Here is an 18068-nt window from a genome sequence, read left to right on the forward strand (position 1 = left end):
ATGCATTAGATCTGGACCCATGGACTTATGCATGTCCAGCTTTTCTAAATAGTACTTAACCTGTTCTTTCACCAGTGAGGGCTGATCACCTCCTTCCCTCACTGTGTTGACCAGTGCAGCAGTCTGGGAGCTGACCTTGTGTTTGAAGACCGAGACAAAAAAGGCATTGAGTACTTCAGCTTTTTCCACATCATGTGTCACTAGGTTGCCTCCCCCTATTCAGTAAGGGTCCCACACTTTCCCTGACCTTCTTCTTGTTGCTAACATACCTGTAGAAATCGTGACCTCATACTCTTTTGTGTGTGTGTTTGTGTGTGTGTGTTTGTAATGGCACACTAGCTTCTGCTATAGTTTAAGCTGTCTCAGTATTTCTATTCTAAGATTCTCCTATCAGGGAAAAGTTAGGCACTTTCTGGAGGACAAAAAGCCTTCCTCAAAGTAGTTCTTATTACTGGGAAAAGATTAGATGAAAGTGAGTTAATTCTATGCTTCTGTAATTCCCTCTGTGTGGGATCTGTTCCACCTCCCTTCCTGAAGAGAGCAGCTTGCAGGAATTTCTAAAACAGAAATAATTTCCCTACCATAGTATACAGGAATAAATTAGTATCCCTTTAAATATTTGGTGCTCACTGTGTTGTATATTCTGTCAGAAAATTCCCAACATGCTTTATTAGTAAGCATGGTTGTTTGGGACCCTACTGTGCTCAGATGGTCTCTTCAGATTATTTTTGCATGTAAAGAACAAAAAATAATACTTATACAGGGATTGATAGGGATTCAGAAGAAAATCTTTTGCTCAGTCATCAGAGTTTTGCTTTTAATGGGAGGAGCAACCCTACTTCCTGCAGTCTCCACAACTTCACAGTATTTTTGCATGCTGGGAGGTAATCTCAGGACATGTAAAACTTCTTCCTCATTTGGCTGGCAGCTCCATTTCAGAGCTCAGCTATGGAAAGCCTTCTTAGGACACAAGAATTGCTTCCCTATTAAGATGCTGAAGGAAACTTAACGAGCATCCTGTAACTTCCAATATAACTTTCATGAGCCAAATTACCATACATGATGATAGGGCATCATCATACATGATGATACCACAACTTTGCTGTTGGAAAGTGCACACACAATGTGACATTAAATAAATCAATAAACTGTCCTCTCTTGAATGAGGTGAAGGCTCTATTGTGTCTGATCCTTGGATGCTTGTATAGTTTAAAGGGCCTGCAGCCATAGTGGTGTATTTCAGGTGGATACTGACCCTTTTCTTGTCCATATTCCAATGTTTCTCAAACCTGGATAAATGTTTATATCTGTAACTACCAATTCCCTATTATTTGTATTTCTTTCCATGGTACCTCTTACATCTAAATTAGACTCCCTTATCCAGTGTGGCAGACCACCACTTAGCCTTTTTGTAGCATTTACATGTTCAAAGCACAGGTCTCAGTCACTTTACTTGCAACTGTGAGTGCTGAGTCCTGGCCTTTCAAGTTAGGCACCTATAAAATAAGAAATACAACCTGTGATAAGTTTAGTTTAAGACCAGATTTTAAAGGTATTTAGACATTGCTCCATTCAGTGTTGCAAGGCCTTAAGTAATTTAGACAGATAAGTCCTATTTTCAGAAGCAAGGTAGGCATTGATTTCAATGAGAGCTGATTTTCTTAAGTATTTTTAAAAAGCCCACTAGTTGCCTATTTGCATATGTAGGTGCCTTTGAAAATCTGGCCCTGAAGCTTGTAATGCTGAGCAGAACTCTGGAAGAGGCAGGGGCATAATCTAATTCTCCAGGATGGTCATCGTTCCTCTTCCTGCAATCCCTTGCCTCATTCACTACACACCTTCCAACCTCTGCAAAAAATGAGGTGCTGTTCTACAGACAACCATGTCATTAACTGCACAACCCTGATTCATGCCTTTTGTTCCATCCTACCAGTGCACTGAATGAAGCAGGGGTCCTGTGGAAAAAAATATGGAATCACAAAGACCTGTATCTAGGATTGCCAGGTGTCTGGTTTTCGACTGGAATGCCTGGTTGAAAAGGGAACCTGGCTGCTCCAATCAGAACCGCTGACTAGGCCTTTAAAAAGTCTGGTCAGTGGTGCAGCAGGGCTAAGGCAACTCCCGTGTGGCTCCCAGAAGTAGTGGCATGTCGCCCCTCTGGGTCCTAACATAAAGGCAGTCAGGGGGCTCTGCGCACTGCCCCCCAGCACCAGGCGACAGCTCCGCGGCTCCCATTAGCCGGGAACAATGCCTAATGGGAGTTCCAGGGGTGGAGCCTGTGGACAGGGCAGTGTGCAGAGCCACCTGGATGTGCCTCCGCATAGGAGCCGGAGGGAGGACATGCCACTGCTTCCGGCAGCTGCCTGAGGTAAGCACCACCTGCAGCCTACACCCCCTCCCATGATCCAACCCTCTTCCCCAGCCCTGATCCTCCTCCCACCCTCTGAACCCCTCATCCCCAGCCCAGAGTCCCGTCCTGAACCCCAAACCCTTCATCTCCAGCCCTACCCCAGAGCCTGCACCCCCAGCCGGAGCTCTCACCCCCCTCGCATCCCAACCCTCTGCCCCAGCCCGGAGCTCCCTCCTGCACTCCGAACCCCTCATCCCCAGCCCCACCCCAGAGCCTGCACCCCCAGCTAGAGCCCCCTCCCGCACCCCAACCCTCTGAGCCAGCCCAGTGAAAATGAGCAAGTGAGTGAGGGTGGGGTGAGTGAGCAACAGAGGGAGGGGGAATGGAGTGAGCGGGGTGTGGTCTCAGAGAAGGGGCAGGGAAAGGGTGTTCGGTTTTGTGGGAGTAGAAAGTTGGCAACTCTAACCATAACATAATGCATATGCACAAAGAGGTTGAACTATGGTTGCATAGGTATCCTTAATTCTGGCATCACCTAACTTTTGAGTGCTTCACTTTGCAACCTTAACATATTAAATATGTTGTTTGTATAATTCCTAGGTTCTGAAAAAGCAAACTGCAGAAACAGGAATTCCATGATGTGGAATCCTACTGACTACCACAGGGTTCATCAGCAGGATTAGAATTTTTAGATTTCATCCATTCTGCAACTTGAGCTAACAGAGTAACTGCAGAGATATCAGTAGTAGGTTGTTATTCTTCAGGTGGACCAGAACTAAACCAGGATAGGCCACACACTTTCATGGATATTTGCTGACAGCTGAGGAATGGTGAGACTCAAGAATCTTTTCCATTCTCTTGTTCTGCCCTAGCTTGACTCTTTCTGCCTGTGTACCCTCCAGCCTGTTCCTGTACCAGTGGTGTCTCTACTTCCGCCACACAGCTACTTACTCTAGTTTTCTCTGACCCATGCTGTGCTCTTTGTTGAAGTCTCAGTCTCATTAGGATTTAGTTGACAAACTCTGAGCACAACTATACTGAGCATATACATAAATCTCTACTGAGATTTTTTGCAAATGATGTAACACCTCTGGATTAAAAACATTTTTGTAAAATCTCTGGGAATTAAAATAAAATTATTTTTCTTAAAACTTTTTCCCCAATTAAAATTAATTTCAAAATTAAAGAAAATATAGCAGCCTTAGAATAGAAGTTTCCATAATATAATTGCTTCTTTTATCTTGGAATAGAACAACCTTTTAAAATATAAAAGTCAGAATATTATCCTTGATTATCAAATTGTTTAATTAATATAACCTTTACAGAATGACAATATAATATATAACTTTGACCTTATTTATTAACCTTAAGTGAATTATTCCTACCCTCCTGCATTATGCTGCAGCTTGCAATTTCTACATTATCTCAGAAATAGAAGGCAATATGATAAAGCTAATGTCATCTTTCACTATTAAAGTCATTCTTATCCAAATTAATATGTCAAGTAAGCAGGCTTTATTTAAAAACTGGTCATGGATTATGCACAGTATAACTGACCACTTCACAACACAATAAACCCAAATTGTTTTTAGTTTAACTAACATTTTGGACTTTTAGTAAATCCAATAAAAATTACATTATTTTAAAGAATGCCTGACAGCCTTGTGAAAATTTCAGGTGAAAATTTTCACTGGGTTATTATGGGTTGGCAATTGGGTTTTGAAATAAAGCAATGAGTCTATTGTGCTACTGATTACTGGAGGTACTCGTTTTACAGCAGAAATCAAAAGAGACTGGTAGAAACAAACCAACCAGAGCTCCCTTTCCAGGAAACCTAAGCCACGATCCTGCATTTGCAATCTCATGGTTATACCTTTGTATCCACATGAAGCCCTGTTGACTTCAATGGAGATCTGCCTAGATGAAAGGGCCCAACCACAAAATCTGATTTCAGGATCACGCTCCCAGGGGGAAAGATCATTCACTGAAATGACCTAAAAACATGAATCCTTGGAATTTATCAGTTGTGAATGATGAGAGACAGAGAATATCTGCCTACAAGGGTCTATCCAAACATCCTACAAATTATCTAGTCCATTCCTAATGTGCTACAAGTGACTGCAGGGTTTGTTTGTTTGTTTCTGATTTGGTTATATCTATTTTCATTATGCTATGAATTTCACTGAGAAGCATACAATGAAAAATCTGGAGTGGAAAATACTTTGACTTTTTGCACTCCAACTAATCAAAATAAAAGGGAACAACAATCATTCATTTATCTGAAAGAGATCACCAGGGATTATTAATCAGAAACTCCCCAGAATTGGAAGAAATTCCTTCTCAACCTCCAGTATATACATACACACACACATTCACTGCATAATATTCCTTCTTAATGTAAAGGCCATTGGTAGAGAGTGATAAGACACTTATCAGTGAAACTCCCTAAGGATGAGGATTTAATCAAGGAAAGTCTCCTCCAGAAATGGAGGGAAAGCAACGGGAAGCTCATTAGAGGGTAATCACTCTTAGCAAACTCCCGCAAAGTTATATATTGGGTAATTAAAGCATTTTACAAAGTGGTGAGGAACCTGTTAAAAGAGAAGTACCAAAGTCTGACAAATATAAGCCTAGGTATTTGTCATATGGAACACAGATTCATATATTTTAAGACAAGAAGGAACCATTGTGATCACCTAGTCTGACCTCCTGCACAATCCAGCCAAAGAACCTCACCCAATAATCTCTGCATTAAGCCCATGACTTCTATTTGAGCTACAGAATATCTTTTAGAGAGACATACAGTCTTGATTTAAAGACTTACAGTGACAGAGAATCCATCACACCGCATGTTAAGTTGTTTCAGTGGTTAATTATCTTCACTATGAAAAATGTGCGCACTTTTTCTAGCCTGAATTTTTTTTTTTTAAGTTGGGACACCAGTATTGGACACAGAATTCCAGTAGTCTCACCAATGGTATATATAGAGGTACTACCATCACCTTCTTCCTATTTGATAGTCTCCTGCTTACACATTTGAGGATTATATTTGTGGTTTTAGTGACAGTGTTGCATGGGGATCTCATGATCAACTGATTATCTGCTATAACCCCTAAACAATTTTTAGTGTCACTGCATTCCAGAATAGAGCCCCAATTGTGTTAGTGTGACCTACATTACTTTTTTCTAGATGTTTGTCCTGGCATTTGTTAAAACACATTTTGTTCAAATAAGTATAGCTGCCTAGAGGATGACAACTGCATTTTGCAGCAACTTTTGAAGTTTCAAAATTTGTTGAACAAAAAAAGGATTTTTTGAACATTTAAATTAAAACAGAATTTTATTAAGGCATGTGTGGGGGCTGCTAGTTTGGGTATTGGCCTGGGATGTAAAAACTCCAGGTTCAAATCCCTGCTCTGCCTGACTCGGAGGAATTTTTCATCACAGATCATGCCAAATCAGATAAGCCAGGGCCTTGAATGTGGATCTTAACATCCCAGGCCAGCATCCCAACCATTTAGGTACAGATTATCTCACTGTATTAAAAACCTTCCTGATGAAAGTTTTGTGGAAACCGATATGTTTCCATGAAACATTTCAGCTTCTGCAAAAATGTTCTAACCAGATCTACAAATGAGATCACCTCCCAAGTGATCCATGTTGGCCCATAAAAGTGACCTCTCCTCATCACTATTTATCACTCCATCAGCTTTTATGTCGGGCAAATTTTACCAGTATGTTTTTTTTTATTATTTCTAGATCACTGGTAAAGACATTTAATAGCTTTGGGCCGATATCAGGACCCCACTAGAAATACTCAATTGGATGACAATTCCCCATTCACAAATACTTTTTGTGACCTATCAGATACCAGTTTTTAATCCATTTAATATCAGCTACATTATTTTATATGGTGTCAATTTATTTATCAGCATGTCAAAGAGACTGAATCAAATGCCTTAAAGTAGTCTGAGTATATTATGTCACCAAAGTTACCTTTATCAACTTAAGTTGTGATCTCATCATAAAACAATATCAAATTTGTCTCACAACACCTATTTTCCATAAAACCATTTTGATTGGAATTACATCAATTATTACTATTTGATCTTTAATGATTGCGTCCCATATCAGCTGTTACATGATTAGTCTGGGATTGGTGTTAAACTAACCAGTTTATAGTTTCCCTAGGTCATCCCATTTACCCTGTGAAATTTTGGCATGACTTTGGCTTTTTTCTTCCTACTCAATTTTTCTCTTGATTGTTTTCAGCTTTAGGAATGGGCCATTTTAAAGCAACAAATTACTGACTGCCTTTATATTCTGTTTGCACATAAATTAAATTAAGTTATAATTCCCTGCACCTGGGAAGCCATATAGTCTTAGGCCTGTGATCAATTTATCTTTATCTACCAGAATGAGGTCTAATATAGTATTACTCTGAGATGGATGCAATACACTTTGTGCTAGAAAGTTATCTGTATTTTTAGGAGCTCCAATGATGTTAACTGGTGGTAGTATGAGACCTTCAGCATATGTCCCTCAGATTGAAATCTACATAAGGTATTTCTCATGCTGAAACAAAATAGCTAAGAACAAAGCCTTCTTTACTTCTGTCAGCAATGGATCCATTTGTATGAGTAAAATTAACAGATATGTAAGCTTACAGAAATTATTTTTTTTCCGTTTTCTGCCTTTGAACTTCATTTAGTAGATGTAGCTAATTGATAACTTGTGTGATAAATTGCTCCCACTGAAGTTAATGGTAAGACTCCCATTAACTTTATTAGGTGCAGCATTGGACCCTTGAAGCACAGATATCTTCAAAAGACTGTGACCAAATGTTCCATGAAGCAGATCTGAAGAAATGATGATTCTCAGTCAGTGTAAGTATAATGTACCAATAAAAATAAATAAATAAAAAGGTCAATAGTTTCTTCAGGAAATGTGCAGTCCTGTCATATGATGGTACATTATTTGTTGTAGTTATGACATAATTTATGCCAATATAGAAATATTTTGGAAAATTATTCTCCTAACTGTACTTTGCAATTGGTGACAGTTTTCCAAATGTGAAGTGGAATTTGTATAATAGAAACTAGATTGATACTTTATAACTAACCACCTATGTAATGTTCAGCATTCACTGTGCATAAGTACATGGTCATGGTCATAATTTCTTCCATCTTCCCCTTACTTCAAGAGGAAAGTAAATTACTGAATCCTTTTGTAGGGTGTGGTTTACTTCCTCCTCATGCTCAGCAATGCTGTCCGACTTCCCATCTCATACCCACAGAGGGAAATTGCAATGTTTAGAGCCCAGAGCAGGCTCCAGGCACCAGCCCACCAAGCTTGTGCTTGGGGCAGCACCTGGAGGGGGGCGGCGCGGTGCTCCGGCTCTGGCCGCCGGGGAGAGCAGAGCCGCAGTGGGCTCACCGCCCTCCCCTGGCACTCCGGCCGCCGGGGAGAGCGGAGCCCCGGCCTGCTCGCCACCCTCCCCTGGTGCTCTGGCTGCCGGGGAAAGCAGAGCCGCGGCGGGCTCGCCACCCTCCCCCTGGCGCTCCGGCCGCCAGCGGAGCCGCGGCGGACTCGCCGCCCTCCCCCTGGCGCTCCGGACGGTTGGGGAGAGCGGCCCGCGGCCGGGCTTGTCGCCCTCCCCTGCCGCACTGGGGGGGAGAGGGCGGCGGGAGGCTTTTTTGCCTGGGGTGGCAAAAAAGCCAGAGCCGGCCCTGTTAGAGCCCCAGCCCACTCCCAAATTCTTTTGGTTATTTCCCTGTGTGGCCACATCAGTCATATTCATAATCTAACACTAAGTGTCTAGTTCAGAATTCTATCATTTTCATCTATTGTAAAAGGGGGGAAAACTAGGTTTTAAAAACAGAATTGGCAGAACAATTAGGAGGTGCATACAGTAAAACTGATAAATAAATTATTACATTTATTTTAGAGAAAAAGTAAGTTGCTTCAACTCATAAATGTACATTAAATACTTAAAGAAAGATTATCATAGCATTCCTTACCTCTGCAGATAGGAACTGGGAAATCCCACGATGCTGTGTTCACTGAGTTAGCTATGCAGGTAAGCTGAGGGTGGCCATCCAAAATGTATCCAGTTACACAGCTGTAGCGGATTTTATCACCAACATCAAATTTCGTACCAGACAAGATACCCTTTGGTGGAACTCCTGGATTGCCACAAGAACTACTCTGTAACTCTGTAAGGGAAAAATATGTATTTATTTTATTATTATATTTATATAAATCACTGTCTATACTGTGTTAACAATTTGTAAAAGTAAATTGTGACCATTTAGGGGCAGGGATGTGTCTTCATGTGTGTTGGTACAACTTAACACAATAATTCCCCTGTGCTGATTTGGCCCTTTGAGTGGGTGGTATATTGAGAACGGTGTTGGAATTTCAAGCTATGTAAGGGATATATAGCACAGGTATGCCTTGGATGATTAATAACTACTGATTCCTTCTGGCCCTCAAAAATTAGAAAAGCTATCAACCTCTGTTTATCCCAAAATAGGATCCACCTAAGAAATAAAAAAAATAACAAATTGGTTCATATCATGTGAGACACTTTCTTTAAGGACCCAGAGATCAGCCAAAGTTGGGAGTTCCTCTCCCCAAGAACAGAAACTAAAATGGCTAAATGAGAGTACTGTTAATCACCTAGGCAAGACTCTTTCATAATTTCCATATGGATAAAACCTCTTTCGCCCTCCCAACTTATCTAAAAAGAAATCTAAGTTACCAAGTAAGAGTAACATATTGACTTCCTATGCAAAGTGGCTCATTGCACAAGGAGTGGATTAAAAGATGGGTGGGGAAGCTTCAAATTAAGCAAATTAGATATGATTGGCTGTAAAATGGAAGATCAAATTAGGTAAACAGTTACCCCAAGAAATCCAAGACACGTGTTTTCACCCCAAATTATAAACTATACATTGTTTTCCTTGTAAATCAAATATACCATGGATAATCTGTCTTTCACCCCAAATTAGGAGCTGCACATTTGCTTGCCTTGTGAGTCAGAGCTACATCATTCTATAAATAATGTGAAATGCTTATGTACGATCAAAGAATATCTGTAGTATGTCTTTCAAAATTAGAAGATTATAAGGGATTTTGTTGGTTTTCATTGTAAATAGTTGTTGACTTTGGAAGTAATAGAAATTATCTGACACAATGACAAAGGCATGTTGGAAGATATAAAACAGAGTATAACTGAAATATTAAGATAAAATGCTTAAAAGCGGGGATCCCAATTAAGAGTGGGTGCTATTAATGAAATATTAGTGAAACAATCCTTGAAAGGAATCAAACTTAAAAAGCCTCTGATGGAAAAGGATTACATAAATTTGTTATACACCAGTGTTCTCTACTGAATACCAGTGGAAGCAGCAGAGAAACTAAGAGCTAAAAATCTGAGCATCCACTTGGCATTAAATAACCATATTTTATAACTTAATTCCATGCTAAGTCCAAGCAGAGTAGCCTAAAATGGATTGAAAACAATAACGTCAAGCAATTGCTTTTAATATGCTAAACTTTTCTTTTTTGGACCAGTCCAATCAAAGGGTAGTAACCATACTCAGTGCCTTAAAGACAAGCGCATCCTTCGAGATGTCATATATATGTCAGAAATTAAGAATTTATGATCACAAGTAAATGTAATAAGAAGTCTTGGTAATTTGCATTGTTCCTTTGCTCTTTGATATAACTGATGAACCTCAACTTTAGTCTGTGGAAATTACTTATAAGACTGTACTGTGTGTGTTCACACCTAGAACATTGGTTGTGTCTACACCTGAGTGGTGAACTGTAGATTGTATACTAATGTGGTGCTGGGTAAATTAATACATTGTTGGTTGGTTAAGAATAAGCAAGTGTCCCTATAAGAAAAATACTGTTCAAGTTAAAAGCTGACCTGATAAGAACCCAATGTTAAAACTAGTCAGCTAATACTCCCAGGACTTAAAAAACAGGGGTTACACTATTAACACTTATTCAAATGTCAAACCAAGTTAGTTTGATTTCAGATTTAAAAATCTGAATTAAAAAAAAAAAATTGCACCCTGGCAAATTCATAAATTGACCCTCTTTCATGCTTTCAACTATCACTTCAAGAACGGGGATTTTTACTTGTCCGGTTTCCACACTAAGTGCTCTGTAGGGAAGCATGCAAGCTTGGCCTAGCCACAATCAGTCAGTGGACAGACAGTCTTGAGTAAGGTTGAGTGTGCCTCTCTGTTTTAGAAAGCAGCCTGCTTCGTCTCCTTCTGTTTTGGAGTGATTGTATGTTAACATATTGAATTCTAAGGAATAAAGTAGTGTTCCTTCCAGCAAGAGTATTTTTTGGTTTTATCAAATGTCTCTGTTTGTTTGCTGTGAGCATAACAAAGTGCTTTGGTAATATATCTATACATACAAACTATTATGGCATCATAAATATACAAATTATCATAAATATTAGACATTCCTTGAGCTCCAGCTAGAGCAGTCATCCAGCAACTACTTCTTTCCAATAGGGAAAAACAGATTACAAAGGAAGGTTCAGTATGGAAATTTGATATGTTAGTGACTATGAACTACCTGAATTCAACATAGTGAGCAATAATACACAGGTATATAAGCACATTAGATTTGAAGGAAGCAAATGTGGAAGTATTAATAAAAAGGAGTGAATACTGTGTGCTGGAATTATATATTTACAATCCATGAGCATGAAAACATAGTGCATCATTAAAAAAAAGACAATAATTAAAATACAACAGACTACAATTCCTCAAGAGATAAAAAAGCAGGCAGCAGGCAATGTGTTTTCCACAGAGATCGCTCAAAAAACTCATGATAAAAAGTGACTTGTACTGGAAATGAACAAGGGAGGGGAACCAAATAATAATACACAGAATCACTTAATGACTACTAGGATAAAGATTAAGGCAGCAGAAGAGTAGCATGAAATGATGAAAACTAAACGGAATAAGAGGAATAAGAAGGAGTTTTGCAAATATAGAAGGAAAAATAAGAAATACCAGCGAGAAAGAAGGACTGCTAATAAAGGAGAGAAATATAAAACAAATGTCTCAGGAATGGTTAACCCATTGAACTGCTTTTACAACCTGTCTTTAATGAGAAGAATATGGAACAGAATGATGGGCAATTGTGAAGAAGTGAACATATTGACACTATTGTTGTTAATAAAAAATTGGTATGAAAACATGTGGAAAAATGATAATGCATCAATCAGCAAGTCTGAATGATATTCATTTCAGTATGGTGGGAAGTAGTGTGGGAATTCATGAATACATTAATTCATTGTCAATTATTTTGGAACATTTCTGGTGAAAGGGGGAGGAACAAGAGAACTGGATAAAAAGCTAATGTTATGAGCCAGAAACTCAGCAAGCATAAAATCAACATCACTCTATTGACTCCAATGAAACTGTGCGAAATTACACCAGTTGAAAATCTGACTCATACTATTTTCACTATAATAAACAACTCAAGCCAAAGAACCTTATCCATAACCAGCATCACCTTGCCCCGACCCCCAAAAAGTTGAAAAAAACAAGCAGTTGTAGCAACTGCCATCCAGTAAATCTGTAATATTGAGTTATATTCTCAGCACTATATGATCAGAAAATTATTGACAGATTAGTGGGGAGTTCAGAGAAGATCAACAAAAGTGATCAGAGACCTAGAGTAATTGATTTAAGGACAAAGATGAAAAGATCTAAATGCATGTAATCTGCCTAAGCAATATATACAAAGGAACAAGACAAGAGTCTGCATATAGGAGTAGTGTTGTTACACCAAGGATGGAGAGGAATGATTAAGTATGGAGCAGAGAAGTATAACTAGTAATTGGATTCAATTAAGAAAAGGAGAGTGTAAGCTGCATATAAGCCGGAAATATATTGACAGTAAGAGCTAATAGATTATGGAATTGTCACCCCAAGGCAGTGGTGGATATGTCATCCTACTGGACTTTTAAAAATACGGTGACATAATATTATTTACTGTAAGGGAACAATCCTGCATTGGCAAGGTGGTGTGCTGGATGACATAATGGCTCTTTTCCATCTCTAAATATTATGGGTGAGATCCTATGCTACACCACACAACTCACAACCAGCAAGGGGGCTAAGGAGGCTTCTTTGTGCCCTCCTGAGCCTGGCCAGCTCTGAAGCCCCTTGTGTAACAGCCCAGGGGCCTGTCTGAGTTATGGGAGCCTTGCCGTTCACAATCTCCACAATGCTATGGCCCCACCCTAACAAGACTCTTCTATCCTCTGTCTTGTTGTCAAGGTTCGTGAAAGTGTCCTCAGAAGACAGCCTAACAGTTGTCTTCTGCAATTCCTTCTCTGGGGCAATCCTCTCACAGCTGGAACTGGGGTTATAGGCCCCTTTTTTTCTCATTGCAGCCATTTTTTGGTGATGTAAAGAGGTCAGAGCAGGGTAGGGAATCTCATCCTATGATTCTAATACTTCCTTGGGTGTTATTTTAATTAATTTGCAACCATATACAGGTCTCCTGGACATTAGGGTTGTGACAGTGTACCCCATAAGGCTTTATGGGGTGGGGGTGCTTATAAATGTATGGATGACATAGCTGGAATATGTTTTGTGCTGCCTGTGCCATGTAACACATCTCCGTAAAGGTTATGGTCTACTATATCTATTCATCCAATTTGTACATATATATCATTTTCTACTCGAGGTTAAGAATATGGGCTGTATGCTTGCCTGATTTCTAAGTAAGCTTTGTGAGGCATTTGGTCAGCTTCTTTAGGAAGGAATGCGCCAGGTTAAGTACCTGATCAAGAGACACTTGGGGAACAATGCATCTTGGAATGCTCCAATCCACATGAGAAGTCTTCCTGGAGACATGCAAGATGCCATGTGGACAATGGCGTCGGCCTGTAAAGACTGAGTCATGCAGGGGCATGTGACTTGCCCAGGTGATTCCAAAACTCCATCTTGGAGCTGGACTTTGCAGAGGAGGGAGGAGGGGGGTCTCCACCCACAAGAGAGAGTCTATTTAAACCCAGGGGAGACCCCTCCATTTTGTCTTCAGCTGGCTAAAGAAGGAGCCTCTCCACCCCCCCCCCCCCCCCCAGGATACTTGAAGGAGACTGAAACAAAGGACAGTAACTACAGGGGGTGTGAGTGATTGCTGGACCCAGGCTAAAAGGAGATTAGCCTGTAAAAGGGAGCATTCTGGAACTGGTGAGGAAATTATCTGTATTCAGTTTGATTAGGCATAGATCTGCGCATTTTGTTTTATTTTGCTTGGTGACTTACTTTGTTCTGTCTGTTACTACTTTGAACCACTTAAATCCTACTGTCTGTATTTAATAAAATCACTTTCTATTTAGTAATTCACTCAGAGTATGTATTAATACCTGGGGGAGCAAACAACTGTGCATATCTCTCTATCAGTGTTATAGAGGGCGAACAATTTATGAGTTTGTCCTGCATAAACTTTATGCAGGGTAAAACGGATTTATCTGGGTTTAGACCCCATTGGGAGTTGGGCATCTGAGTGCTGAAGACAAGCACACTACTGTAAGCTGTTTTTAGGTAACCTGCAGCTTTGGGACAGGAGATTCAGACCCTGGATCTGTGTCTGGAGCCAGACGGGAGTGTCTGGCTCAGCAAGACAGGGTGCTGGAGTCCTGAGCTGGCAGGGAAAGCAGAAGCAGGGGTAGTCTTTGCACATCGGGTGGCAGCTCCCAAGGGGGTTTCTGTGATCCAACCCGTCACAAGGGTCACTGTACATACTGTGTTCAGTTGGATTTACCCAACAAACTGAACACTTTTGGAAATCTGGGTTATAATGCTCCCTGAAAGCAAGGGTGCTGGAACAATTTTTATAGAGGGGGTGCTGATGATGGAAACCATGGAAATCATGCATTTGGTGTTTGTTATTACTACTTCAAGCCAGAGGGTATGGTAGCACCCTCAGCACAACTGTCTGAAAGGATCTGCAAATAATAGAGTAAGGGCAAGGTATAGGGAAGCCCTTACCCTTTAAAAAGAAAAATGAAATATTAGAGCTATGCCCACAATAATCACTGCTTATAATGACGCCCTTCATCCTGAATACCATTCACCTAGTATTGCTATCAGAATAGAATGTGCTCTCACAAACTATTATTATATTTTAATGACTTAATTTAAAAAAAAATTCTCTTTCCCGTAAGTAGTCAGTTTTCCAGTTGCATTATTACATGGCACTACTCCAAAATTACCTGGCCTTCTCCATTTCATTTTTAATACTGAGAAAATGGCTAATGATAAATCAAGTTTTCTTTCCCCTCCGCTTCAAACAATTTTGTACTAACATTGGATAATAATGCAATTGTGAAATTGCTAATAAATTTGTCACTTCTTTGAGTTTTTTTTATTTGGAACAAATAAAAATGCATGGCAATTTAAGGGTAATTCATCTGGGAAGTGCATTAGTCTTGTCTTTTTCTGTAGGCAGCATTTATTTTAATATTTATAATATGTGCCTAATACCAAACCTCTGGGTGGATGTAATTAGCCACCAACCCACCCAACTCCTTCCCCTGGTAAAACCCTAAGAAGGATGATCAACAAACATAGCTGTTTCAGACAATCAGAGAAGCAAATTTCAGAGCTGAGGGTGTCTCAATGGCAATGCAGTACTACATTTAAATCCAGGGACTGTTGGCTTGAGTTCCTCATTTGATAGGAACATAGAAAATGCCATACAGGAAAACACCTGAGGTCCACCTAGACCATTTTCCTGTCTCTGACTGTAGCCAGCACTAAATGCTTCAGAGGAAGGTGCAAGAATCCTGTAGTAAACCAATCTGCCTTCCGTAAACAGATCTGCTTCCCATATTGCGCTTGATCATAGATGCTGGGGGTGCTGCCCCACCCCCCGGCTTGAAGTGGTTTCCATCATATACAGGGTTTATGGTTTGGTTCAATGGCTCTCAGCACCCCACTGTACAAATTGTTCCAGCACCCCTGCTTCTAATCCCTTATAGACATTGTTTTATAACCTGAAACCCGAATCTAATATCCCTGACCAAATGTTTGTGAGCTAATTATTACAGTTCTGAATACTTTTCTCCATATAAGTTTCCAGTCCTGTTTTTAAACTTGCTAAATTCTTGGCTTAATGACACCCCAATTGTCCACATTCTAATGTAGTGGGGGAAAGTATTTCCTTTTACCAGTTTTTAAATTGCCATATTTTAATTTCATTGACTGTCCCCTTGTTCTTGTGTTATGAGAAGAAGCTCCTGTTGATAGATATTGCAACTGCATGGAAAAGGGAATTGTATTCTAGTCCATGAGAGGAAGGTTACCACAGCACCTCCTGGAACTAAAAATAATTGGGAATGATTAGGCCAAATGGCCAAGACTGCAACAGCTCCAGAGAAGTACCACCCTTGGGACGGCTTGCATATCCTGGTTCAAGACAGTCCCAGAGTAGAGGCAAGACATAATGAAAGGACTAGGGATACAAAGAGCAAGCTTGAACTGAGAGAGTTTCAACAAATGGACTGCTCTTTAGTCCAAGGGAAGACCCAACCCTCTTTAGGAGTTGGAAGGGCTTTAATCTGCCAGGTCCTTATAGGGCTGATGGGTCACTTCTCATATGTTCAGTATGTGTCTAGATCTTTTATTGTTTTATATGTTTTCTCTGTAGGCTTTTGTCTTTAAATAAATATGCTCTGCTTTGAAAGAACAGTTTGGGTCACTGTTCTATCATTGACATTGTCCTTGGAGAGAAACTAACGAGTAAGTTTAAATCTGTCCGTTTGTCAGATCTGCTTAGAATAATCACAGTGAAGTGCAAGTGGACTGCAGCCTAAAACGCCCCTGGTCAGAAAGAAGGGGGACTTGGGTCCCTGTCCAGAGAGAGATGAATGCTAGAGACCAGAGCACAGAGAAGACCATGGAACAGGAGTTAAAGATGCAGTTACCCCGAACATTGTGACACTCCTGATCTATCTTCTTTATACCTTTCATTATTTTCCATACTTTTATCATGTCCTTCCGTATTTTTATCCATTCTAATGGAAACAAGGCCAAACTTTTCAATCTGTCTCCATAAGAGATTTTTTTATGGCCTTGATCACTGTTGTCTGCCTTTGAAACCCCTCTATCTCAGCCACCTTGATCCAGTGTTTAAAGTGTGTATGTATGTGTGAGGAGGAGTTACAGACATGGGAGTTTTTTTAAGCTCAAAGGCGATTGCTGAGGGACATATTGCTTCTACCAGTGCTGCTACCACATACAGCTCCCAAGACACCACTCTACTCCCCTATGGACCAGCACCACCCATGCATTGGCCTGTCAGCCCATCCTGGGGGGGAGCAAAGTGGAGCTTGGGGAGCAGCTGATGTAGCAGCTCTGGAGGGACCTGGCCAGGTGCAGTCTAGAAGCCTGGGAGTGGCCAAAAGAAGCCACAGGGGGCATGGAACCAGCCACCCAGCACTTTCTAGTGACAGGGTAGAAGTGAGGAGGAAAGAGGACGGGACAGCAGAGGCTGCACCCCTGAAATGGGCCCCAAGGTCTTTTTGCACCCCTCCCAAGAGAACCACAGCCCCCCAACCGTCACTTCACCCCAACTTCAAGAAATACCTTTACCCCATTGTCACTGCCCTCTTAATCCCCCCAAGAGACACCCCCAATCTATTGTAATTTCATTCTTAACTCCCAAGGGAGACCCCCCAACCCTTTTCACCCCTTACACCTTTTTCCAGCTAGACCCCAATTCTCAATGAATGTGACTGCACCCCCAGCCTCATATCCCCAGAGAGACCCCAAATCACTGAATCTCACTTCCGATACTTAGAGAAAATCCTCAATCAAACTTAATTTCACTGCATGTCAGCCCTCTATCTCCAGAGACCCCAAAATCCCAGAGAGACCCCCAATCCCATTGAATCTCTGCACCCCTCAGCCCTCAAATCCCAGAAGGAGGTCCCGAAACCCACCAAATCTCACTGAACCACCAGCCCCCTATCGTTAGAGACTCCAATCCTAGTGAATCTCACTGCATCTTGAACCCCCTATCTCCAGGGAGACCACAACCCCAATGAATCTCACTGTACCTCCAGCCCCATATCTCCAGAGAGACCCCAACCACACTGGAAGTAATTGAACCCCCCAGATGTCCTATCCCCCAAACTCACAGGATGTATTTTGTTTCAATAATTTGTATGAGACATGCTGGCTCATTTAAGCACAACAATAAATACGTATAAACAGCTTAATTAGCTAAGACTGCATGCAATTATGTGATATATGTATAAAAGAAATTGTGAATTGTGTGTATCAAGTGCAAATTTTACTTGGCTGGGGTTATGACGGACTCCCTCCCCCCTTTTTCTGATCAATTTAAGTACTGCCTTGACCTCAACTTTTAAAAAGAGGGATCCATTCAAAACTAATCTTGTCCCAAATCATATAAAGCTTTATGCAGTAATAGATTAAAATACACAACATATTTGTATCCAGAAATTAAGAGGAAGCCATGAAAAGGTCAGAATACTACTGGATTTTGACAATTATGTTAAAAGCTACATATCTAAGGTATTTCACACCCACATCATAGTACTGTACTTAGGTGTTATCATGCAGCATATCTAAAATCAGGGGATGAAACTGTATTAAAAAATTTCCCCTCTCTCCTAAAACAGGGGATATTTCCTTGT

General features: G+C 40.6%; 1 protein-coding gene across 2 annotated transcripts in view; it reads right to left on the bottom strand.

Annotated features, from left to right (window-relative positions):
* Positions 1-18068, bottom strand: part of CSMD3 (CUB and Sushi multiple domains 3) — a 1168516-nt gene that overhangs the window by 906750 nt on the left and 243698 nt on the right. For both annotated transcript variants that reach the window (XM_005287288.4, XM_008168301.4), the window contains exon 4: positions 8371-8565. In XM_005287288.4, coding sequence (XP_005287345.2) covers positions 8371-8565 — 195 coding nt within the window. The remainder of the gene's footprint in view (positions 1-8370; positions 8566-18068) is intronic.

Source organism: Chrysemys picta, chromosome 2, assembly GCF_011386835.1.
Source record: "Chrysemys picta bellii isolate R12L10 chromosome 2, ASM1138683v2, whole genome shotgun sequence".
Taxonomy (NCBI): Eukaryota; Metazoa; Chordata; order Testudines; family Emydidae; genus Chrysemys; species Chrysemys picta.